The 27,563-nt window shown below is 38.1% G+C and overlaps 1 protein-coding gene across 1 annotated transcript in view; it reads right to left on the reverse strand.

Annotated features, from left to right (window-relative positions):
- Positions 1-27,563, reverse strand: part of LOC134846341 (lachesin-like) — a gene marked incomplete in the record, with an annotated part of 44,140 nt that overhangs the window by 4,563 nt on the left and 12,014 nt on the right. The window contains 1 exon segment of the mRNA XM_063863650.1: positions 1-88. Within this exon segment, the coding sequence (XP_063719720.1) occupies positions 1-88 (88 nt within the window).

Here is a 27,563-nt window from a genome sequence, read left to right on the forward strand (position 1 = left end):
GTTCACTCCCATATCTGCTCAGTCTTCCTTGGAACTCGTCGTCTGTCACTATTGGCTCAGATCCGACTTGATACGTGTAGACTGTTTGCTGAAAAAAAAACAGATGATTGTGACGTCACGTCATGATTAGACCAAATTGTAAGATTTTCCAGCATATAAATTACAAATGAGGTAAATCGCTTTCAATTTTTGCGATTCTTCGAACTCCTGAAGGTGTTCTATTTGCTTTTTTCAATCAGTGCTTTTGGTGCAGTTCAAAGTTTTACTTGAGATTATTATAAGAAATAATCATAGTCAACGGTGCTCTGTCATTCCAATATGGTTGAGGGAAACAATTATAAACAAAAATGTTCGTTTTTCCTAATAGAAGCTTAATAGAAAAATACAAAACACTATTTTGAATATAATTTTGATTCTTGATAATTTTTAATTGAGTCAATAGAATAAAATTGAAGTGTTTGTGTGAGCGGTTCCTGAAGTGAGTAGGACATAAAGGAAGGAGGGAAAGCGGATAAGATTGCATAGGTATGTACTTGACGTATTCCATTAACCTCTAGCGAACTTGCAACAACGTTCAAAACTAGCACCCTCCACCGAAAAAATTGCTATAGTGCGCCTGTCTAAGAGGTCAATATAAGAAGGTAAACTTGAGAGCATTTTTATGGAATATCCCCGAAAATCGAACAGGTTGAAAGTTGTACCATTTTCTACTTCGAAATAATTTTTGAGCTTTGTTTACGGATTTAACCGAAAGAAAATTAAATCTATTTGAAAAAAATTGGAGCTAAATTCGATTTAATCAGTCTTTTTTTGTTAATCAATAATTAAATTATAAAACTTAATCTCTCAGACTATTTTGAAATCTCAAACTTAAAATCTCAATCTTCGGGCGTATAGTCGAACCGTCAAAATTTTCTTAAATTGCCACAAAAAGTAACCAACAGTTTTTTTTAAAAAGAAATCATCAAAATAATGGTATATTTATGAAGTGAAAACTGTCACTTATGGTCCATTTTTTTGAAGCATCGCCGGCAGTCTTAGACTCATTACGTTTCATCTGTAAAACACTCTCTGCCTACTGATGCATTATTTATTCCCGCAAACAATAAATTTCTAAATGTTTCATCGAATATTTAATGACAGCATGAAATTCTGTGTCGCTAAAAATTTGAAAAAAGTTCCTGGAGAATGTTCAAAACACAATTTAGGCAGCTTGAAAGAAATTATTTCTTTGATCGCTCGCCGAAATTGATAACCGATGAAAGCAACATTTTTTAAGAGATTAAAAGGGCGCAGAGGTGAATCGACTTTTTTTTGAAAGGTGGTCAATTCAAAAACGACATTTCAAAATCAAAAGACTCTTCAACAAGTTTTGTTAAGTGCAGATTAACTGTTGAAAAGATAACAAAAATTCAGATTCTATCTTGCATAAAGTCACTCCGTTTCAACTCTAGTCTTTTTCCTATTTTTATTGACTATTTGTTAATTCCTTCGGTTTTATGGTTGCAAAAATCCTCTTTCATTTTCGTTTGTGCTTTAGGGATTACTTGTACGCACCAAATACACGATGATTTAGTGATCTTAAATATTGATTTTACAGACAGATTAGAGTGGAAGCTATTTTTCTGGAAAGGATTTATGGGATGGCAAAGGGGAAATCCGAAACAAGATCCCCCAGTTGAATGAAGGCGTTTAGAAAGGTGCTTTGCTTAAGTGAATGAAAATATACAGAGTTATTGTTCAGCACTGACTTGAAATTTCATCGAGTGAACGGAAAAGTGCTTAGATTACAATACGAGAAAAATAATAATAGATTGCAAAAAAACTTGAAAGTACGAAACAAAAACAAAGCGATTAAAAATTAGAAAAATATCTGAAAATTGTTGCACTCAAATGAAGAACCCAGCAAGAAAAATACACAAAAACTTGATTCAATTTTCAGAACTTTGCCTATCTGTTAAAGTTGATCTGCTAAAAAACCACGAGCAGAGAACTTGCCTTTAAAATCGTGGCTTGTTTGAAAACTTTTTATCTGATTTTGTTTCGATGAGATAGCCCGGAGGTGCGTTGTTTCGACTTGTCAAATTCCAGCGAGGAGGAGCACCCAAAAAGGACAAAGAAGCGTTACAAGCAATAGAAAAACAGCGTAGTCGAAAAATGTTTAGCTCATTGAAACTGTTTTTTTATTTCGGCTATGTGGTTGCAATTGTCAAGATATTTGAGCTCAAGAAAAAAAATTAAAGGGTTTTTGTTTCCTCGTCTGCAGGGTTTCTGAAAACTTCAGGGTAAATGGACACTTGAAAAGGTCACATGGTGTCTGGCCTGTTAGCATTGAAAAGTCAAAAAACACGTATTGATTTCAAAAATCTTTAAAAAAGATAATTATATACAGCAAAAAAGTAACACAATCGCTCCATTCAGGGCAAAGTTTTTAATGACTCAACCGTACTTTTATCGGTTTCGAGCGAACTTTGGTGAAAAAAAAATCAGAAAGCAACCTTAAAGGTCGAAACTGTGTATTTTGCACTGGCTAAAAAAAAAGACTTGTCGCAGAATCTTGTGCATTGCTAGTTTTTTAAAAAATTTTCTTCTATATTTTGGATGCAAAAACAAATAGCTAAAACAATGTATTACTCAAAATTTCTGAAAAAATAAATAGCTAAAACACTGTATTACTCAAAATTGCTACAAAAACAGGCAAATCTGCGGAATCTGCAAGACATTTGCAGAATCCAGAACCAATTAATACTTGAAGTGTATGGTAAAATTACGCAGTCAAGGAATCCGCAGCTGTAAGCAGAATCCGCAAATTGTCAGCGGAATCCGCAAAGTGTAAGCGGAAAATGCAAAACGTTATTTCCGCAAAATGTAAGTAGCTATATTAGCTCATTGCGGAATAAGCAAAAACACTAATGTGCCGACAAATTTTACGTTACAAAAAATGATTTTGGAGTTCAGCAAATTTTTGTAAGTGGAATCCACTTATGTTTTAAAACATAATTTAGACTTTTTGCTGGCTTCCAGTGATTTAAAAGCACCGACACTAAGTTGTGTTTCACATTTTGGCCTCGTTACGTTCTGGCAGAACGCTAAATGGTTATGATAAATTGTAGGTAGATGCGTAATAAATCTCTTTGTGATTTACATGAGTTGTGGCGGAAAGAATCAAGTACACCGTCACGAGAATAATTTCAACAAGACTTCTCGTATCTTCTCGTATCCCTGAGTGTTCCCTTTGCCTTTAAAATCTATGGAGCTATAATAACCTTTAAATTTAATTGTATTAACCTAAATTTAAAAAAAAAATTTGAGATTTTTTGTGAAAACATCCCCCCACACGTTATATTAAGAAGAAAGAGATAGAATTTGCTCCTATCAACAAATCAATTATGGCATATAAGCTTCCTCGAACCAATATGGATCGATTTCTTAAGTCGCACTAAATATCGCATACGAGTTACTAGCGCGAAATTTATCGCGCGTTAAAGGTCCCAAATTGGCCAAAATGGCACACTTTAAGCCCCCATAACTTTACAAACAAAGATCACAGGGGAAAAACTTTTTCCAATTTAAGCTCAAGACAATAATAGTTTTCGAATGATATCTAAAAATTCCGTCAAAAATGGCTAGTAATAGTCGAAATTGTCTTCTGAAAAAAAAACCACCAAGAGCTCCGATATGCCGTATTTTTGTACGAGCCGTTTGAATAATTGTTAAGTTTCAACAAGTTTCGAAAAGTTTCGATAAAAAAAACAACTGCCGAAAATCAAGAACCTTTTGTTTTTACAGTTTTTTTTATTGAGCTTAAACTTCAGTTTTTGTTGATTATTGTATTAAACACACCTCGATAATTAAAAAACTTCACAATGAGCAGGGTGATAAAATTATTTGCAACTATAAAACAGGTAGAGAAACTTTGAAAGGAAGAGAAATAGTTCCATACGCAAAACTTTGGTTAACCATCATTGTTTATCCACGGTCAATTTGAGAAAGCATGGAAAAACATCTTTTACAGGGGAACTCCCGGTACGCCTCATAGTCGGTGAAATTGAGTATGAGATTACCTTGAATCGTAAACTAACTCTAGTAGAGAGAGAAAAAATTACGGATTTTTCTCCCTAAATTTCAGAGTTTTTTGGTGAAGAAATAATTAGATCACCTCTGATACTCGCCTATTTTGTGAAAACATTCCCCCACACGTCATAACAAGTAGAAATTGATAGATTTCGCTCCTAATAACAAATCAATTATGGCATATAAGCTTCCTTGAACCAATATGAAACAATTTCTTAAGTCGGACTAAACATCGCATACGCGTTACTAGCGCAAAATATATCGCGCGTTAAATGTACCAAATTGGCCAAAATGGCACACTGTAAGCCCCCACAATTTTACAAAAAATGATCACAGGGGAAAAACTTTTCCAATTTAAGCTCAACACAGTAATAGTTGTTTTCGAATGATATATAAAAAATCCCTCAAAAATGGCTAGTAAAACTCGAAACTGTCTTGAGAAAAAAAACCACCAAGAGCACCAATATGCCGTAATTTTGTACGAGCCTTTTGAATAATTGTTAATTTTCGATAAATTAACAACTGCCAAAAATCAAGTTCCTTTAGTTATTACAGTTTTATTTTATTTAGCTCAAATTTCAGTTTTTGGTTAATTATTGAAGGATAATTAAGCCCTCACAAAAAAGCCTCCACAAATTACGGAAAATCACCCACAAAAAGCCCCCACAAAATGAAACACCTCGATAAATAAAAAACTTCACAATGAGCAAGGTGATAAAATTGTTTGCAACTGGAAAACAGGTAGGCAAAACCTGCACGGAAGAGAAATAGTTTAATCCGCAAAAATTTGGTTAACCATTGTTTATCCACGGCCACTTTGTGTAAACATGGAAAAACATCTTTTATAGGGGAACTCCCGGTACGCCTCATGGTGGGTGAAATTAAGTATGAGAGTACCTTGAATCGAAAACCAACTCTAATTGAGAAAAAAAAAATTACGGATTTTTCTCCCTAAATTTCAAAGTTTTCTGTGAAAAAATAATTAGATCACCTCTGATACTCGGCCATTTTGTGAAAACGTCTCCCCACATGTCATATTACTAAAAAGTACTAAATTTCGCTCCTATTAACAAATCAATTATGGCATATACGCTTCCTTCAACCATTATGGAACAATTTCTTAAGACGGACTAAATATCGCTTACGCGTTAATAGCGCGAAGTATATCAAGCGTTAAATATCCCAAATTGGCGAAAATGGCACAATTTAAACCCCCATTTTTTAACGAAAAATGATCACAGGTGAAATATTTTTTTTTCAAATTCAAGCTCAAGACAGCAATAGCTTTCGAACAAAAATTCCGTTAACAATGGCTAGTAAACACCAAAATTTATCTTACAAAAAACCCACCGGGAGCACCATATTCTGCATTTTTTGTTCGAGCAACTTGAAAAATTGTTAAGTTTTGATAATTAACAACTACCAAAATTCAAGTTCGTTTAGTTTTTGAAGTTTATTTTATTGATCTTTAACTTCACTTTTTTGGTGAGTATTATATTAAAGACACCTCGATAACAAAAAACAACTCACAATGAGCAGGGTGATAAACTTGTTTGCAACTGGAAAACAGGTAAGCGAAACTTGCAAGGAAAGAAATAGTTCCATCCGTAAAACTTTGGTTATCCAGTTTGTGAAAACTACGGCCAGTTTGTGAAAACAATGAAAAACATCTGTTAAAGGGGAACTCCCGGTACGCCTCCTAGTGGGGGAAATTAAGTATAGGAGTACCATGAATCGAAAACGAACTTAAATTGAGAGAGAAAAAGTTACGGATTTTTTTTCCCTAAATTTCAGAGTTTTTTGTGAACAAGAAATTAGATCACCTTCAATCCTCGGCCATTTTGTGAATACAAAAAACCTCCCCCTCAGAGAAAACTCCTAACACAGCTCAAGAAAGGGGATTTAGACATAAGAGTAACTTAAATAGAGGATGAACTTGAATTTATGGAGAAAAACAACGAAAATCTTTATCTGTTATTCCGGTGAGTATCTATCCACATAACTGCTTGCGCTTTGGGCTAATCTGATATTCGTTTGCCCCATTGCTGCAGATATGATTATCTAGTGCTAACAAATCATTCAGAATTGTGGAGCGGAACCTATGGACTACGAGTAGCAATCATTGGATGCCAATGGTAACCACGATTGAGATTAGAATTCGCAAGGGGATTTTATTCACAGGTCAGTCAGTTTTCACATCGAGAGCCAAAAAAACGATGAACTCAACGGTACTTATTTGACAATTGTAAAATTTATTTTATCATTTGGGATGATAGTTAGTACAACGTTGGAATTGATGCTGTATCTACCTTTTGAGTTTATTAGGGTGCCTAAATAATAGTGCGCCTGATAGAGCTCCTAATATAGTTATAACGGCGGTTAATTGAAAAAATTTTGCAAAATTGTGTTGCAAGTATTTTCACTCGAAATATCCTGACAAAAATGTTGTCGAAATTAGTTTCGCTGTGGGTGCTTTCCAGGGTGAAGCAAATAGGAATCAAAGATTTGTGTTCTTTGTAAAGAAAATTTGAGAAAACGACAGTATGGAACATTTGTTTTCCGCGTGTAGTGATCTAACCTGGTGATGCGACTTTGGCACAAAAGAAGAATTGATAGTCCGGGACGTATTTATTTTCAAGAAGCGGAAAGACGACATTTAAAAAATAACGATGTTTAGAAACATTAAGCCCGAGGGATGCACTACAGCTTGCAGTGGTGAGAGAAAAGGGAGAACTAGTGTTCAAAAAAGTATGGAGATGTCCCTAAATTGCCACGGCATATTCATTCCTGGATGGCAGAAAGCCACGGGCAATCAAACGGGTTCCCTTAAAAGGGAGCCAGTGAATGACGACACGGTATAAATTTTGGACAAATGTCATAATCGTGTAATTCTTTCAAAATCAAATCGCAGGGATAATTGCTCAGTGAAGAAAGTTTAATGGAAAAACTGTAGTGGTTGTGGTCATTTGGCTAATAATTGTAAGAAATCGGGGGCAAATCAAGTTGATGGCACTTATGAAATTAAACTATACAAAACTAATAGTATCCAAAAGTTCAAAGAGGAGGAAAACAGAGTGTTGAAGTGTTTGAAATCGAGACAGTTTATGATTGACAAGGAAATAGGAATCAGAAGGTTTTTGGATATTAGAATGGCCAAAGGCCAAAAACAGACCGAATTTTAGATAGACTGAGCCAGCACAGTTTCATTCATATCACTGGCCAAGCTGTATGAAACAAAGATTCGAGATAGGTTATCGGCCGAAAAACCGGAGCCTCAAGAGGTCAACAACATCTTTTATAGCTTGACAATTGACGTCATAATGATGATCAGATCCGTATTGATAGACATTGAATCCAAAGATTTGATTGCCAGTTAATCACCGAATGACGCCAATGAGACATTATAGAAAATAATGTTTTGCAGCTGTTACTAGTTGAAGTGCGACACAGAAGGGGCGGGAGAGAAGTGAACGAAATAGCTGGATTTGAAACCAAGCTGGAAGTTCAACTTTCACCAGCGCAACGGAAGTACGCCAAATGTATTTTTAGATAATTCAAGATTCTATTTGATTGAAAAGGTTGCTTAAAAGTGTGAAGTTAGATTGGACTTTGTTGAACCCCTACGTACAATTCAAGTAAAAGTAACCAGGTACCTATTCAAGTCTTGCCAAAGGCAGAGAAAGCGACAGGAAACTTATTGAAGGAAGAACACATAATCAAACTCGAAAAATGTATCGAGTAATTTTTTATCTTGCTTACAGCGATGAGCGCAAAACGAAACGGACCGGTAAAATTATCTCTAAACGCAAAATCCAATTATAAGAAAATCTACCAAAATTGGTACCAGATGCTGATCATGAACGATTTTATCAATAACGTGGCGTTAGTTATCAGTGGAAATACGACAGACCCGATCTGATTTTCAAAAGCAGACTTAAAATACTCGTATTTGCCAATTTCTATAAGCAAGTCGACGATCCAAAAAAAAAGAATTTCCGCCTTGTGGGAGCTAGTATCACTGTAACATACATTTTAAGACGGGGCTATACGGGTTTTGGGATGTGCAAAACGATTCTCAATGGGTGAAGGATTCTATGCTAAAAATTTTACCAGAGGTGCGTGTTTTTGTAGACAATAGTTTGATAACGACCCGAGGATCCAACGAACGCCTTTGTGAGGAGACTTGCAACCTCTGAGGGTAGTGAATGAAAACAAGGCGGCTGCCAAACGGACTAAGTTTACTTTTTTACAAAAAAAATCAATTGGTTGGGTTTCCAACTTTAAAATTTGCCAGTTGAAAAAAAGATTGAGTCTATCGTTAAAGTAAAACACACTGAACACGATATAGACCATATATCAAGGATTGAGTCAAATAATCCACTCATTCATTCTACACCGAATTTAGACGCTACATCCGGGCTATCCAGAATTTGATGAACAAAACTCTCATGTTTCGAATGGGGACCGAGCGATGGGTCAGCGTTCAAAAAAATGAAAGAAATTGATAACGATTTTGTTTAAAATCATCTGCATGTTGCAAGCAAGCAGACTAGAGGAAAATGCGATGCATCAAAAACAGCCCAGGGCGGCGCTTGAACAATTCCATACCGATGACTGGAAACCAATTTCATAAACAACAAAATTTCTGAACCAAGCGCAATTAAAACTTACTATTCTTTTGGTAGAGTTATTAGCAGTGGTTTGAGCAACTGCCCATTACCAAAATTTTTTGTTTGGTGTTCTGTTATAAAAGAGCACGGATCATAAAGTTCCGTTGTCTGTTATCAAACATTTACAAAAACACATTTAGTACGATGGGTACAATATCTAGGCATGCATTGGGAAATGGTTGCAAAGTTTCAGAATCGGATAAAAAAATTGTCGTAGCCTAAACAAACGCGGCTAGAGACAGTTAAAACCGTCGGCTGATTTTAACTCTGAATTTGAAAACTGGCCAAACCAACTAATATCCAGCATAAAATTGAGAAAAAAAACGTCATTGAAAAGAAAAAGCTGCAATGAAACTGATCGACGCGTTTTGAAGGTGTTATTTCATGAAAACTTGTGCTACAAGTCACACGCGTACGGAATATTAGGCAAATTTCAAATTACTTTATCACTTAGAGTTTAGATTAATGTTTTTGAAGACAACTGAAAATAGCTCAGGGCAGGATGCCATAGAACTTCCAACAATGAAGTGCTTGGCACTGATTTCATTCACCAGCCATCCGCTGATTAAATGATAAACACGCCTGAAATTTGCCCGACCTTGTTATTCAATTGCAGTTCATTGACGAAGATTTTTTTTGCCATTCCAACTGAAGCAGATGAGAATCTAAGTCAAATAGTTGAAGACGCTTCGAAAGTTAAAAGTTTCGAGAATATTAGAAAATTGGGTCCTAACTTTGGCTATTATGTAGACAAGTTTTATACCTATAACTTTATTCTTTTCCTGGAAAATCGGATGGTAGCGAAAGCGCCTATTATGATGAGACTACAAATAGGTCACTCGGGAAAGTGCAGGATGAGCAACTACTTGTGATGGCCGCATATGAAGTGTGAAATTTGGATAACGGCGCTGAAATGCAAGAAGTGTATCGAAACCAGTAAAAAATTGAAATTAGTTTTTCGAAAAAAGATAGAACAACTTTAGAAGTATTATGAGAGTTAATTCAAGGTTTGCAATTAGACTTTCTTGGATTGTTGGCAGCGGTGTTGGGCGCAAATAAATGCCTACTGATCTTCGTTGACAAATAATCGGAAGTTCCTTCATCTCAGATCGCTACACGAACGACGGCGTGCGTAATTTAAAAAATTTAAAAAAAAACGCATCTCTTTACATACAATACCAGAGGCAATCAGTTGTTAATGAATCAACATGAATTTTGTACATGAAATAACATTCAACTAATGTTTGCTCCATTGGGCAGTCATCCGGCAACAGGCTTAATTGAGAAGTGTATACGGTATATGAAGGAGAAAATAATGTCGTGCTCCTTTCAAAAACTTTAACCGGCTTCGAAAACAGCTCTAAGCGAAATAATGTTTCTTGTACGGACAACAAAACATGCACATCAATACATGGCTTTTTCGCTATTCAATGCATTTTCGCTATTCGAGGAAAAAATTGAGATCAATATTTCGAAAAAAGATGAAACAATTTTAGAAGTATTATGAGAGTCTTCTCTAGAATTCTTCTCTAGAAGTCTTCTCTAGAAAAAAAAACAAGAAGATTTACCCGCACGAGTAAAGCAGGGTTACAACCATGCTGATGGCGAGATAGCGATGGAGACGTTTGAGAGGTTAGAGCACCTACCCAGGGCAATTTCAGCTCTACGGAATTAATCATGAGGCTAACAAAGCTCCCGTTTTGATTTCGCAACCAAAAGGTTAGTATATATTGAAAAAATTCCGGATCGGTTGAAAACACAATTGTACTTTGCACGATTAAAAGAAAATGTGGTGCGCGAGACAAATCATTCGGTTACATTGGAAACAAGGTAGGTGATTCATCAATCTGATTTTTTCTTCTGTTTAGGTGCAAAATCATCAGAGTCAGTTAATGCGCCCAATCAGTCGAAGAAAAAGTTAGGACAGCTAAAGGCAGTGTTGGATCCACGGAAGGAGGCAATTGATGGCAACCCCGATCGACATTGCACCACGGGCGCCTGCGAGTGAACCTTCAGGGACGGCGACAAGTCCGATCACCCTTGAGAGTTCATCAGATGGGCTGATGTCGACGGAGAGTCCGGTTGTTGTTCGAACAGGACAAACAGGGGTAGAGCGTGTGTCGACATCCCTGGCAAAACCGGCGGTGATCATGGATAAGAGTATTCTGAATAATGAAAAATCAGGAAACCTTTCGTGAAAAAGGAAACTGGACCTCGGCGTGAACAGAGTACTTCGGTGGTTTTGTCATCAAAGGATGAGACAGAGGAGATTTAAAAAAACAGAAGTTCAACGTACATAGATTTGCAGGAAGAGATTAAGTCACGCAAATAAGAAAGCAAAGTGGCGACCACACCGAGGCAATCAAACGAGAACCCTTGAGCACTTTCTATATGGATATGATCGAGGGAATGCAAAGCGCAATTATTCCGTTAGTGAGACCACCAATAAAGGTACTACGACATAACACGAAGCTTCTCAGGGATCGCAGGCGGCGGAGTTTTTTTTGCAAAACTAATAGTATCCAAAAGTTCAAAGAGGAGGAAAACAGAGTGTTGAAGTGTTTGAAATCGAGACAGTTTATGATTGACAAGGAAATAGGAATCAGAAGGTTTTTGGATATTAGAATGGCCAAAGGCCAAAAACAGACCGAATTTTAGATAGACTGAGCCAGCACAGTTTCATTCATATCACTGGCCAAGCTGTGTGAAACAAAGATTCGAGATAGGTTATCGGCCGAAAAACCGGAGCCTCAAGAGGTCAACAACATCTTTTATAGCTTGACAATTGACGTCATAATGATGATCAGATCCGTATTGATAGACATTGAATCCAAAGATTTGATTGCCAGTTAATCACCGAATGACGCCAATGAGACATAATAGAAAATAATGTTTTGCAGCTGTTACTAGTTGAAGTGCGACACAGAAGGGGCGGGAGAGAAGTGAACGAAATAGCTGGATTTGAAACCAAGCTGGAAGTTCAACTTTCACCAGCGCAACGGAAGTACGCCAAATGTATTTTTAGATTATTCAAGATTCTATTTGATTGAAAAGGTTGCTTAAAAGTGTGAAGTTAGATTGGACTTTGTTGAACCCCTACGTACAATTCAAGTAAAAGTAACCAGGTACCTATTCAAGTCTTACCAAAGGCAGAGAAAGCGACAGGAAACTTATTGAAGGAAGAACACATAATCAAACTCGAAAAATGTATCGAGTAATTTTTTATCTTGCTTACAGCGATGAGCGCAAAACGAAACGGACCGGTAAAATTATCTCTAAACGCAAAATCCAATTATAAGAAAATCTACCAAAATTGGTACCAGATGCTGATCATGAACGATTTTATCAATAACGTGGCGTTAGTTATCAGTGGAAATACGACAGACCCGAGACTTAAAATACTCGTATTTGCCAATTTCTATAAGCAAGTCGACGATCCAAAAAAAAGAATTTCCGCCTTGTGGGAGCTAGTATCACTGTAACATACATTTTAAGACGGGGCTATACGGGTTTTGGGATGTGCAAAACGATTCTCAATGGGTGAAGGATTCTATGCTAAAAATTTTACCAGAGGTGCGTGTTTTTGTAGACAATAGTTTGATAACGACCCGAGGATCCAACGAACGCCTTTGTGAGGAGACTTGCAACCTCTGAGGGTAGTGAATGAAAACAAGGCGGCTGCCAAACGGACTAAGTTTACTTTTTTACAAAAAAAATCAATTGGTTGGGTTTCCAACTTTAAAATTTGCCAGTTGAAAAAAAGATTGAGTCTATCGTTAAAGTAAAACACACTGAACACGATATAGACCATATATCAAGGATTGAGTCAAATAATCCACTCATTCATTCTACACCGAATTTAGACGCTACATCCGGGCTATCCAGAATTTGATGAACAAAACTCTCATGTTTCGAATGGGGACCGAGCGATGGGTCAGCGTTCAAAAAAATGAAAGAAATTGATAACGATTTTGTTTAAAATCATCTGCATGTTGCAAGCAAGCAGACTAGAGGAAAATGCGATGCATCAAAAACAGCCCAGGGCGGCGCTTGAACAATTCCATACCGATGACTGGAAACCAATTTCATAAACAACAAAATTTCTGAACCAAGCGCAATTAAAACTTACTATTCTTTTGGTAGAGTTATTAGCAGTGGTTTGAGCAACTGCCCATTACCAAAATTTTTTGTTTGGTGTTCTGTTATAAAAGAGCACGGATCATAAAGTTCCGTTGTCTGTTATCAAACATTTACAAAAACACATTTAGTACGATGGGTACAATATCTAGGCATGCATTGGGAAATGGTTGCAAAGTTTCAGAATCGCATAAAAAAATTGTCGTAGCCTAAGCAAACGCGGCTAGAGACAGTTAAAACCGTCGGCTGATTTTAACTCTGAATTTGAAAACTGGCCAAACCAACTAATATCCAGCATAAAATTGAAAAAAAAACGTCATTGAAAAGAAAAAGCTGCAAAGAAACTGATCGACGCGTTTTGAAGGTGTTATTTCATGAAAACTTGTGCTACAAGTCACACGCGTACGGAATATTAGGCAAATTTCAAATTACTTTATCACTTAGAGTTTAGTTTAATGTTTTTGAAGACAACTGAAAATAGCTCAGGGCAGGATGCCATAGAACTTCCAGCAATGAAGTGCTTGGCACTGATTTCATTCACCAGCCATCCGCTGATTAAATGATAAACACGCCTGAAATTTGCCCGACCTTGTTATTCAATTGCAGTTCATTGACGAAGATTTTTTTTGCCATTCCAACTGAAGCAGATGAGAATCTAAGTCAAATAGTTGAAGACGCTTCGAAAGTTAAAAGTTTCGAGAATATTAGAAAATTGGGTCCTAACTTTGGCTATTATGTAGACAAGTTTTATACCTATAACTTTATTCTTTTCCTGGAAAATCGGATGGTAGCGAAAGCGCCTATTATGATGAGACTACAAATAGGTCACTCGGGAAAGTGCAGGATGAGCAACTACTTGTGATGGCCGCATATGAAGTGTGAAATTTGGATAATGGCGCTGAAATGCAAGAAGTGTATCGAAATCAGTAAAAAATTGAAATTAGTTTTTCGAAAAAAGATGGAACAACTTTAGAAGTATTATGAGAGTTAATTCAAGGTTTGCAATTAGACTTTCTTGGGTTGTTGGCAGCGGTGTTGGGCGCAAATAAATGCCTACTGATCTTCGTTGACAAATAATCGGAAGTTCCTTCATCTCAGATCGCTACACGAACGACGGCGTGCGTAATTTAAAAAATTTAAAAAAAAAACGCATCTCTTTACATACAGTACCAGAGGCAATCAGTTGTTAATGAATCAACATGAATTTTGTACATGAAATAACATTCAACTAATGTTTGCTCCATTGGGCAGTCATCCGGCAACAGGCTTAATTGAGAAGTGTATACGGTATATGAAGGAGAAAATAATGTCGTGCTCCTTTCAAAAACTTTAACCGGCTTCGAAAACAGCTCTAAGCGAAATAATGTTTCTTGTACGGACAACAAAACATACACATCAATACATGGCTTTTTCGCTATTCAATGCATTTTCGCTATTCGAGGAAAAAATTGAGATCAATATTTCGAAAAAAGATGAAACAATTTTAGAAGTATTATGAGAGTCTTCTCTAGAATTCTTCTCTAGAAGTCTTCTCTAGAAAAAAAAACAAGAAGATTTACCCGCACGAGTAAAGCAGGGTTACAACCATGCTGATGGCGAGATAGCGATGGAGACGTTTGAGAGGTTAGAGCACCTACCCAGGGCAATTTCAGCTGTACGGAATTAATCATGAGGCTAACAAAGCTCCCGTTTTGATTTCGCAACCAAAAGGTTAGTATATATTGAAAAAATTCCGGATCGGTTGAAAACACAATTGTACTTTGCACGATTAAAAGAAAATGTGGTGCGCGAGACAAATCATTCGGTTACATTGGAAACAAGGTAGGTGATTCATCAATCTGATTTTTTCTTCTGTTTAGGTGCAAAATCATCAGAGTCAGTTAATGCGCCCAATCAGTCGAAGAAAAGGTTAGGACAGCTAAAGGCAGTGTTGGATCCACGGAAGGAGGCAATTGATGGCAACCCCGATCGACATTGCACCACGGGCGCCTGCGAGTGAACCTTCAGGGACGGCGACAAGTCCGATCACCATTGAGAGTTCATCAGATGGGCTGATGTCGACGGAGAGTCCGGTTGTTGTTCGAACAGGACAAACAGGGGTAGAGCGTGTGTCGACATCCCTGGCAAAACCGGCGGTGATCATGGATAAGAGTATTCTGAATAATGAAAAATCAGGAAACCTTTCGTGAAAAAGGAAACTGGACCTCGGCGTGAACAGAGTACTTCAGTGGTTTTGTCATCAAAGGATGAGACAGAGGAGATTTAAAAAAACAGAAGTTCAACGTACATAGATTTGCAGGAAGAGATTAAGTCACGCAAATAAGAAAGCAAAGTGGCGACCACACCGAGGCAATCAAACGAGAACCCTTGAGCACTTTCTATATGGATATGATCGAGGGAATGCAAAGCGCAATTATTCCGTTAGTGAGACCACTAATAAAGGTACTACGACATAACACGAAGCTTCTCAGGGATCGCAGGCGGCGGAGTTTTTTTTGCAATCTATTTTTTTTACGAGCGCCATCTCCATGGACATTTAACCAGTGAATGTAGTAACGACAAAGGAATGTTCAGAGAATGAGCGAAATGAATTGCCATTGGTAACATCGGTACCATCAAGTTTAAGGAAGACTAATCGACCAAGGGGAAGAGTGCACGGCGGGGAGCGTAGCTTTCAAAGAAAGGACCAGTTAGTCTCAAGAAAGGGCCAGTTAGTCCTAAGAAAAGTCCGAGGCCAAAAAAAAACGAAAAACTGAAAAAAGACATTTTAACCGTTAAATGTGTCGCTTACATTGGGGAACGGACTATTTTCAGGACGATGCTCAGATATTAGACAAAGAAGTTTCAGGACACTTTGTGGACGTCCTTGGTAAAATGAAGAAGATGCAGCATAAAAATGAAAAAAAAAAAAAATACGTAATTGAAAAGAAAAAGCTGCAAAGAAACTGACCGACGCGTTTTGAAAGTGTTATTTCATGAAAAATTGTGCTACAAATCACACGCGTACGGAACACTAGGCAAATTTGAAATTACTTCATTACTTAGAGATAAGTGAAATATTTTTGAAAACAACTGAAAATAGCTCAGGGCAGGATGTCATAGAACTTCCAACAATGAAGTGCTTGGCACTGATTTCATTCACCAGCCATCCGCTGATTAAATGATAAACACGCCTGAAATTTGCTCGACCTTGTTATTCAATTGCAGTCCATTGACGAAGATTTTTTTTGCCATTCCAACTGAAGCAGATGAGAATCTAAGTCATATAGTTGAAGACGCTTCGAAAGTTAAAAGTTTCGAGAATATTAGAAAATTGGGTCCTAACTTTGGCTATTATGTAGACAAGTTTTATACCTATAACTTTATTCTTTTCCTGGAAAATCGGATGGTAGCGAAAGCGCCTATTATGATGAGACTACAAATGGGTCACTCGGAAAAGTGCAGGATGAGCAACTACTTGTGATGGCCGCATATGAAAGGTGAAATTTGGATAACGGCGCTGAAATGCAAGAAGTGTATCAAAACCAGTAAAAAATTGAAATCAGTATTTCGAAAAAAGATGAAACAACTTTAGAAGTATTATGAGAGTTAATTCAAGGTTTGCAATTAGACTTTCTTGGATTGTTGGCAGCGGTGTTGGGCGCAAATAAAAGCCTACTGATCTTCGTTGACAAATTATCGGAAGTTCCTTCACCTCAGATCGCTACACGAACGACGGCGAAAAAAACGCATCTCCTTACATGCAATACCAGAAGCAATCCGTTGTTAATGAAATAACATGAATTTTGTACATGAAATAATATTCAAATAATGTTTGCTCCATTGGGCAGTCATCCGGCAACAGGCTTAATTGAGAAGTGTATACGGTATATGAGGGAGAAACTAATGTCGTGCTCCTTTCAAAAACTTTAACTGGCTTCGAGAACAGCTTTAAGCGAATTAAAGTTTCATGTACGGACAATAAAACATACACATCAAAACATGGCTCTTTCGCTATTCGAGGCATTTTCGATAAAAAACCAAAAAACGATCGGGCATACGGCTGCGCATAATGCATCGTTTGGAAAGGTGTTTTATATTCTCTAAAAAAAACAAGAAGATTTAACCGCACGAGTAAAGCAAGGTTACAACCATGCTGATGGCGAGATAGCGATGCAGACGTTTGAGAGGATAGATCACCCACCCATGGCAATTTCAGCTCTAAGGAATTAATCGTGAGGCTAACAAAGCTCCCGTTTTGATTTCGCAACGAAAAGGTCAGTAAATATTGAAAAACTCCGGATCGGTTGAAACCAGAATTGTACTGTGCACGATTAAAAGAAAATGCGGCGCGGTTACATTGGAATCAAGGAAGGTGATTCATCAATCTGATTTTTCCTTAAGTTTAGGTGCAAAATCATCAGAGCCAGATAATGCGCCCAATCAGTCGAAGAAAAGCTTAGGACACCTAAAGGCAGCGTTGGATCCACGGAAGGGAGCAATTGATGGCAAACTCGACCGACATTGCACCACGGGCGCCTGCGAGTGAACCTTCAGGGACGGCGACAAGTCCGATCGCCATTGAGAGATGCATTGATGTCGACGGAGAGTTCGGTTGTTGATCGAACAGGACAAGCAGGGGTAGAGCGTGTCTCGACATCCCTGGCAAAACCGGCGGTGATCATGGATAAGAGTATTCTGAATTCAAAATCAGGAAAACTTTCGCAATAGTTGAGTTCTGAAGACAAAGGTGGAGTGAAAAAAGGAAACTGGACCTCGGTGTGAACAGAGTACTTCAGTGGTTTTTTCATCAACGAATGAGACAGAGGAGATTAAAAAAACAGAAGTTCAACGTACGTAGATTTGCAGGAAGAGATTAAGTCACGCAAAGAAGAAGGCAAATGGGCGACCGCACCGAGGCAATCAAAAGAGAAACCTTGAGCACTCTCTATATGCATATGATTGAGGGAATGCAAAGCGCAATTATCCCGTTAGTGACACCACCAATACCGGTACTACGACAGAACACGAAGCTTCTCAGGGATCGCAGGCGGCCGAGTTTTTTTTAGCAATCTGTTTTTTACGAGCGCCATCTCCATAGACATTCAACCAGTGAATGTAGTAACTGTTAACAAATTAGGATAAACCGTCTATCGGTTGTTAAAGGTTGGACTGAAACTAAGACTAATTTAGGACAGGTCGGGTTGAGATTCCTACAATTAGTTGTAGGCTTTTATTTAAAATAAAAGACTAAGGTAACAACGCTAAAGTTAAGAGGTACAACAAGGTTGAATTAAGATTACTTCCGTCAGATTGGTTCCATATCAAAATTAGACAATGAACAATCTCTCTAGATCTACCAAAAGCCGTTGCACTTTTGGCAGGTATTTTTAAATTAACATAGACATAGGTCAGAGCTTAATATAACTTAGAGGCTATATTGTTAGCGTAAAGTATCACCTTTGACATTCCCCGCGAAAAATTGGTTATACTATATTTCACCTCACAAAAGGAATGTTCGGACACGGGATAAATAGGTGGGTACGCTGGTCGGGAAAACCCGCACGAAAGCCCGAAGGGCGAGATATTAGCATGATAATAGCATGATACTAAAGTAGTTCAATCATGAGATCATTCCACGTTAGCACCTGATGTTTAAGATAGACTAACCAAAATATATGCTTTTCGTTACACACGAAATTGTTCGGACTCGGGAATGGATAAGTGGGTACGCTGGTCGGGAAAAAAAGCCCCGTAATAGGACTCCTTAGGCGAGATGATAGCACCCAAATGAACGTAAGATTATACCACGGTAGCACCCGATGGGTGAGATAAGGTTGGTAATTGAATAAATGTACTGTTTTATGACTCATGTTACAAATAAAGGTATCTCGAGATAATCCAATTGTGGCGTATTAGGCCGGTAGTAGGGTGAATTTAAAACTATAACTGCGTCATAATGTTAAGCAACATAGATTAGAAACAAGAAAAAAAAACTAGATTAAAGAGTTACTGACTGAGATTTTTCTGAAGGTTTGAGTTTTAATGACAAGGTTGCTATACCTCAGCAGATCTAAACTGCGTCCTGGTTTGCGGCTCAATTAATCGTCATCAAGCGTCATTGGCCGTCCTAAGAGTTCTATCGCCGAAATGATAGAAGGAGAGTTTAGCCAGTCTGGATCAAGAACAATTGGGTTAGATACTGACTCAGTTGTTTCGGAGGGTAGGCCCGATGGGTGAAATCGAGTAATATGAACCTCGGGGCTGAATTTAACCTTCTTGCGTGGGTTAGCACTTGAGTTGGATGTACCGCTCGAATTTCTAAAGCTTTCTTCCAGCAAATCCACTGTCGTCGGATCCGGTGTCGACGGTGATGTCGGGGTTGTTAGGTCCACCACGTCAATTTGATGACTCTCCATTTCGATAGAGGTTGCTTCAATCGTCGTGTAGTATGGTGGGGTGTGAAATCGATGAAGCGATGGGACGTCTAAATTCTCATCCGATATGTCTACTACACTAGTAAAAACTCTCTCACCCAGCATTGTTGGGGGCTGTCTAACTCGCATGGGTCTGGTGTTATGTCGTTCGTAAATACCGGGCATTTTTTGGAGGGCGGTGTTTTCACTGGTGATGAAGCTTTTCTCTTCGCAGTGCCGGAAAATTTCGATGTTGTCTTGGTAGAAGTAACCTCTGATTGTTGTTTCTCTGTTTCCGCGATTGTGATTGGATCGGCAATCTTTTCAGTTTGCTATGTACTGGGATTTTCAAGAGAAATTGGCCGTTCTTTGTTACCTTTGTCTGCTTCTTCGTGGCTGTCCAGGAAAATTAGTGGTGGATTTGGATGAGATGTTGTGTTATTGTCTTCGGCGTCAAGATCGATCAGCGGAAATTCGGTACTTTCTACTTTCGGTTCGGTCTGATCCGTAATTTTGTCCCTAAGATCTGCTTGATCTGGTGATGAGTATTCTAGTGACTTTTCTGGATCGGTTACAGTTTTGGTTTTTAATTCCTTTAAGGAAATTAGGCCGCTAGCAATGTCGTCTGATGAGAGTTCTGTTGAATTGTTCGTCGCTCGGTATTCGTTTTCACAAATTCTTAGATGGTCGGGTTTGCCCAGCGGGCTTGACTCGTGGTCTCTTTTGAGGCCAATCGGGATTCTCAATCTTTTTCGTTGCTCTTCCTCCTCTCTAAGGAGTGTCTCTCGAGAACTATTCATCGCCGCGTTCCGCCTCGCAATGTCGAGCTCTTCAAATTTAGCCTGGAGGTTTCTTTTCTTTTGAGTCGCTCTTGAACATTTGAAACCGACAATTTTTGTGGTCTCGTGGTCTTCCTCAGGCCTTTTGCTGCATAGAATTTGACTAATTGGTTTTTTTTTCTCGGGCTCGGTTTCTTCAGGGCTGGTTGTCTTTTGATGGCTAAATCAAATTTACGTATTACTTTTCCATTTTTAGAGTAATTGTGTGGTCTGACTCCCTTACTATTTCCTCCTTGAGTTCTTTATAGAATGGTTCACTCTTCGATCTATCCTAAACTTTTCTATATATAGTGGTCATACCCGGCGGGTCGTTCAGCACTGAGTTTTTTTATGCCCAAGGCATCTCTTTTTTCTGCGCGGGAGAGCACTTTCACTGGAAACCCAGCACTGGTTGGGACATATCTCACAGCATTAGCAATATCATCCGAAGATGATGAGTTCTCGTTCAGATCTCCGTCCTCAATATCATCGGGGGCGTCCCAGTCGTGTCTTCTTTCTCGACTCATGAGTTGTAGGCCCTTATCTATGCATAACAAGGTTTTGTTCCAATCAAGGTTATCTGAGGATGGTGACTTGACTAAATTATGCCAGATAGTGTTTGGGGATCTACCAAAGTGTGCTTCGAAGGGAGAGCAGTTAAGCGACTGTTGTGTTACCGTTCTTAGGCATTTTATTATCATCAGTAACGCAGATTCTAGCGATGGTTTTGGGCGTTCTTGTGCCATAACCAAGAGCCTTTCCTTAATGGTTCTAATTAAGCGTTCAACTAATCCAGTGGCTCTATGGTCACTCACTGGGCTAAATATAACTTTATGTTATGTTCGTGGCAAAATTCTCTAACTTCTTTGGAGATAAAACTAGATCCCAGATCTGTTCTGATAGTTCTAGGTATCCCATGTAGTGCTATGTGTTTGCAAGGAAAGTTTATGATAGATTTTGCCGATGTGTTGGATGTTATTTGAGCAGAAGGGAATTTTGAAAAATTATCCACGCATACCAAAATGTATTTTTTTGTTCCCCATACTAGTGGTAACGGACCGGTGAAGAAATCTAATTCCATTTCTTGGTTTGGTTTTTCGACCGTTGGGAATTTCCCTAGGGTATTATGGTTTGAAAAAGGTTTCAAGTTTTTACCTGCTTTAACGCACTCGATACAGTTTTTGCCGTGGACTCGGATTTCACGATAAATTTATGGCCACCAGATGTATTGGGTTGCCAGACTTTTCATTGCAAACTGGCCTGGGTGGGCTTCGTGTAACCGGCGGAGCATTGTCGATCTCAAGCATACCGGGATAAATAGTCGATTGTCCATATAAAGACATCCTCCGCTGACGTGTAAGTTATTCAAATACGATTTACAGTAATTTCCCAATAGTAAAATATCTTGTTTGCGGTCTTCCTCAATTGCTTTATTTATTTTTTTCAGTACTTTTTCAGTACTTTACTTGTTTTGATATGCAGACATAAATTTTGAATCGAATATTTCTGGCCAAGAGAATGAAAATATGTTAATTTTGACTGTTTTCTTCTTACTAGGTGATCTTTCTAAGGGATTATCCGACGGGTTGCTAGTACTTGGTGTTAAAGTATCCATGTTTTTAGTTATAGAATGTTCTGTCTGTTCAGTAAATTCTAGTTGTTCAGCCATATCTTTCAGTATTTTGTAGTTTGTAAAAAAGTCGTTGATTTTGCAGGATGAGTCACAATCTTCCGTTCGCGAGTGAGAATTTTGGCACACTGAAATGTTAGAGTAGTTAACATAGCTTGGAAAGTTTCAGCGGCGTTCGCAATTCGTTTCTCACGTTCTATTTCTTGGCAGGTCATATGATCTGTCGACTGGCCAATCGTTTTGCAGTGTGTGTATCATGTGCTAAGAAATGTTGGGAGAGTTTATTTCTTATTTAAGACCACCAATTTCTCGGCATCAGATGATCAAAACTTAGAAGTGTACTAAATTGATTTACCGAGGCGATAACAAACTTTTCATTGTCGAGTGAGACCGGTACGGGTTTGCCCGATGGGTGTCGGGATAGATAATCAACAAGTTCCATGTCTTTACCCGGTAAATGTTCGACGGTAAAGTCGAACGGTAGTAACTTGTCTGCCCAACGGGTGAGACGTGATTGTGCCGTTTTAGTGTATTTGTCGTCTCTCAGTGCTCCTATTAAGGCTTTATGGTCTGTTAGAATTGAGAATTGTTTGCCCAGTAAATAGTTTTTAAAATGATCCAATGCCCACACTAGACCCAGCAATTCAAGTTCATTGGTGCGGTATTTTATTTCAGCAACATTTATAAATCTGTTAGCAAACGCTACGGTTTTCCAATTCCCCCGTGTTGAGTGTTTGGTAGTTTTTCCGTCAGACGGTCCATTATGCGTTGAAACTCATTAGGCATATCGCCTAGTTCATAGAATCCGGTTTTAAAACGGTAAGAGCCTGTTACTTCTCCCCCCACGATGTTGAAATTACATTGCTTACTTGCCTTTTTTGAAAGTGGTATTTGATTATATGCGTACTTTAGATCGATCGATGAGAACCAAATGTTTTTTTCGTCGTGGCCGCTAATCGTAACAGCTACTTTATCAATTAGTTCAAATAGATTCGGCATTTGATATCTGTTGCGAAATATCTGTTTGTTCAGTAATTTCGAGTTTAATGCTAGTTTAATTGATCCGTCTCTTTTGGTTGTTATTACGATAGGGGAGATGAAACAATCTTCAGAGCATCTAGACAGTTTTTCGATGTGGCCATCTCTTAGTAGTTGGTCAATACATAGTTTAACTTTAGGGAGAAGATGAATTGGAATGCGTTTCTCCTTTACCTGTATTGGCTTTATTGGTTCGTTAAAATAAGTGTAAACTATGAAACTCTTTGATCTACCGGATCTTTTTATGAGGTCTGAAAATTTTTTATTATGTATTCTTTAAACTCACTTTGTGATGGTGTGTCTTGGTTTTGCTCAGGTTTCTTGTCCGATGCAAATCTTATTTGATTAACGTCTATCCCGTTGGGTGATCCTTTCTGAGTTCTCCGTAGTTCTGGCCCGTTGGGTGGAGGTTGTTTTTGGAGTACTACTATTCTCAGATTTGGTAATATGTCGTTTCCGAGGAGAATTTTTTCTGCACCCTCGGTAATGAAAAATTTCTGATCACTAGCGTTCCAACCCTTTGATTGAATTCTCACCCGAACTCTTCCGATGATGTTTATTGTGCTCCAAAGCCTTGGTACGCTTTCTTTGTTAGTTCGTCTACGGGTTCTAGTTATAAAAATCTATCTCGTATCTTCAGTTCGTAAAGTAAGTCTTTTTTCATGAATGAGACTGGACTTGCTGAGTCAATCTGTATTTCTGTGCGGTAAGGATTGAAATTTCCCAATGATACCATCAACGTCTTTTTTAGTTCTAAACCTTCGTGGTTAAATACGGTTCTCACTCCGCGTTCGATCTTGTGTTCAACTGCATTTATTTGGGTATCTGCATCCACTGCTAGAACTAGAAAATCATCTAAGTTAACTTCGAATTCGGGATTTTCCTGCGGGTTAGCGCTGGTGTTTTCGTTTTCCAGGGTTGTTTGGTTTTTTCTACTATGTTTGTGTGTGTTCGCACTAAACTCCTGCAGTGTTTTGCAAAGTGGCCTTCACGTCCGCACGTAGTGCACTTTCTGTCTCTAGCTGGGTATGTAATTAGGTGTCCTTTCTTGAACTGCTGACCACAGTTGCGGCACTTATTGTTTTCGACGATATTTAAAATTGGTTCGTTTTTGATGTATTGTGGTCTCTGTACCGCGTTATAGGTAGGAAATTGTAGGTACTGTTGATGAATTTTGGTACCTTTCGTACCTTTCTCATGGACTAGTACATAAGATGGTACGTTTTCTGGAGTTAAGTATTCAATGCTTAATTTCTTTTGTATTTCAACGTTTCGCATGTTTGTAATGAAGATGTCTCTGACTAACTCAGACTCGAGCTGACCCAGCTTACAGTTTTTTGCTAACTCAGATAGGATTTTCTCTAACGACTTGTTCTCTTTCTGTCTCCGACCAAAGAATTTAAATCTTTCGTATGTTAGATTTGTAGTGACCATGAAAGTAGTTTTGAGTAATTCCCAGAATTCAGCAAAGTTAATATCCAGTATTCTTTTCCCGGGATTTTTATGTGAGAAGCATTTCTGTCCTTCTCTTCCGAGAGCCAGGTATAGTTGTGATTTTAACTTCTTGTCAATATCTGCGATTTGAAGTCCGTTGAACATTGCATTGTCTTCTACCTTCCTCCGTCTCATTTCTTTGTTGTAATTTTGGATAGCTATTCGGTGTTGTTCTTCTTTTTCCGCCCGGCGGGCTTAATCATCGGATGATTCCGCTGGTTCTGCCATTAGGTATGCTTATTCGGTTCTTATCGGCGGGTTGATTACTTCTTCAATGTCCACGGAACCTTTCGCGATGATAATTAACTGGAACTTTTCAGACCATCTTTTCCAGTCGTGTTGGTTTTCACTCGATGTGTTGTTCCAAAAAAACTCTAGTCCTCGTAGGTTCGACTCGTTTGACTGCGCCATGTTTTAAAAAATAGGATAAACCGTCTATAGGTTGTTAAAGGTTGGACTTAAACTAAGACTAATTTAAGACAGGTCGGGTTAAGATTCCTACGTTTAGTTGTAGGCTTTTATTTAAGACTAAATAAAAGACTAAGGTAACTACGCTAAAGTTAAGAGGTAACAAAAAGGTTAAATTAAGATTAGTTCCGTCAGATTGGTTCCATATCAAAATTAGACAACGAACAATCTCTCTAGATCTACCAAAAGCCGTTGGGCTTTTGGCCGGTATTTTTAAATTAACATAGACATAGATCAGAGTTTAATATAATTTAGAGGTTATAATGTTAGCGTAAAGTATCACCTTTGACAGTAACGACAAAGGAAAGTTCAGAGAACGAGCAAAATGAATTGCCATTGGTAACACCGGCACCATCAAGTTTGCGGAAGACTAATCGACCAAGGGGAAGAGTGCACGGCGGGGAGCTTAGCTTTCAAAGAAAGGCCCAGTTAGTCTCAAGAAAGGGCCAGTTTGTCCTAATAAAAGTCCGAGGCCAAAAAAGCGAAAAACTGATAAGAGACATTTTAACCGTTAAATGGGTCGCTTTCATTGGGGAACGGACTATATTCAGGACGATGCTCAGATCTTAGACAAAGAAGTTTCAGTACACTTTGTGGACGTCCTTGGTAAAATGAGGAAGATCGTGAAGCACGCGAAAGTGGTGCCTCCAATTACGGTTGCACAAGAAACAAAGATGGATTGTTTCAGATTGAAGACCTTAAACTAGGTACTCGAATGCCAAATTTAAAACAGAGCTAGACAGATAAAACCGATGACATCCAGAGAGGTATCAGGAGACGAGATTCTAGCAGCGCCCGGGGCGCAAACGATAGAAGAGTTGCCTGAGGTAGAAACGACAGACCAGATATTGCCACCGGCTATGAATATATTGCCACAGAACACGAAAGATCAGGAGGACCCGAAGGTCACGATGATTAAGGGCACGGTGGATCTCGCGGTCATAAGTGGAGACTCTAGTGGAGCGCTAGCTACTGATAATCTAGAAATAGCTGTCAAATTATCGGCCATTAGTATGACCGAAGAAGACTAGTGACAAACACTTGAGCGTCTTGAGAATCTTTCGAAATAATAATTTCAAAACTTGGCCAGAAAGGGGCTAAACCTACTTTAGACAGAAACTTAAGTGTGAAATTTTATAGCTTGAAATTTAAAAATGTAGCAGTTTGATTGAATCCATATACTGATTTTGAATTAGTTGGAGCGTAGTGTAATGGAGACGGGTATTAGGCATAGGCATATTACGTTATTCTGTATTATGTAACTTGCAATTAGTAGCAAAGGTCAACATGATTGTTAGCCATGTGTTCACGGATCACCAGTGGCAACGGTGACAGCTCATAGCTAAAGTTGACTTCTTACCTCTCTTTCAAATTACCTTGTGTCGTTAAGTGCCTTATGAGTATTTTTCAACAAAAGGCATGTGGTAATTTTATCAATAGCGGTTCAGTTTTGATCTAAAATTTTCAACTGATAAACAACTAAAGTTCGTCAAAATATTATAGTTTTCACTAATGAAATGCGTACTGAAATGTCGCAGTAAACTGCATAACTTTTCCTTGATAGAAAAACGAAAAAAACTGACTAATATTGCTCTTAATTCTTATTCTGAGGACGCGCAAATGGGATTTCTTTGAGATTGGAAGCTGATTTCAGTCGTAAATATAGTTATTCAGTTCACCCACTTTTTTGCTTTCCTGCCCTTGGGCTAACATGTTTGCAGAGCACATATCTCATATACTTGTGTGCGCGTCATGTCACTCTTTTGTTATGCAATTCGAATGAAGCCTGTAATTGACAGATGGCATGCGGCTTGAAAAGAAAGGGGAATAAGTGAACAAATCCTATCTCACCGGTTGGTAAGAATTCCTTATTGAGACGATTGCCTGATGAACAGAAAATAAATAGGAGGCTAGTTACTGGAACAAACAACACTATAATAGTAGGTAACTACCAATCTAGTGATGACCTCGGTATTTATTCAGTGAATATGTGTGTTGTATCAAAAATCAAATATTCAGAAGAGATTACATTTTCAGAGTTTATTGTGAAGAAATAATTAGATCACCTTTTATCCCCGGCCATTTTGTGAAAACATGGAAAAAACCTCCTTTACAGGGAAAATTCCCAATACACCTCATAATGGGGGGAATTAACCATGAGAGTACCTTAAATGGAGGAAGAACTTGAATTTAGGGAGAAAATTTTGCGGAAATCTTTATCTGTTATTCCGGGGAGTATTTTTCCACTTAACTGCTTGCGCTTTGGGCTATTTTGATATTCGTTCGCTCCATTGCTGGAGATATGATTATGTAGTGTTAACAAGTCAATCAGAATTTGGGGGCAGAACATATGGGCTACGGGTAGCAATCATTTGATGCCAATTGTAATCAAGATTCAGACCCCAATTTGCAAGGGGATGTTTTTCAGCTGTCAGTCAATTTTCACAACGAGAGCCAAAAGCTGATAAGATAAACTGAACAGTATTTATTTTTAAAAATGCAAAAATTACTTTATCATTTGGGATTAAAGCTTATGCAACGTTGGAATTGATGCTGTCTCTACCTTGTGGTTTTAATAAAATTAAGGGGCAGCTCTTTTTTTTACTTGAAACGGTGCATAACTGAAAAAAAAATTAAAAAATGTACAAAATCGAGCTGTGCTCAAAACTCTTATGAATTTGTTTCAAAGTTTGCCTCTCAATTCACAAAACTTACTTTTTATCGAAGTTTCTTAAACAATCATCATCATACTAGATTGAGAAAGTTTTCATAATTATACTAGATTTCATTAGCATGCTAAACAATCATTATGGTACTAAGTTTGAGCAACGTTTCACTT

Source organism: Symsagittifera roscoffensis, chromosome 5 (genome assembly GCF_963678635.1).
Source record: "Symsagittifera roscoffensis chromosome 5, txSymRosc1.1, whole genome shotgun sequence".
NCBI classification, from domain to species: domain Eukaryota; kingdom Metazoa; phylum Xenacoelomorpha; order Acoela; family Convolutidae; genus Symsagittifera; species Symsagittifera roscoffensis.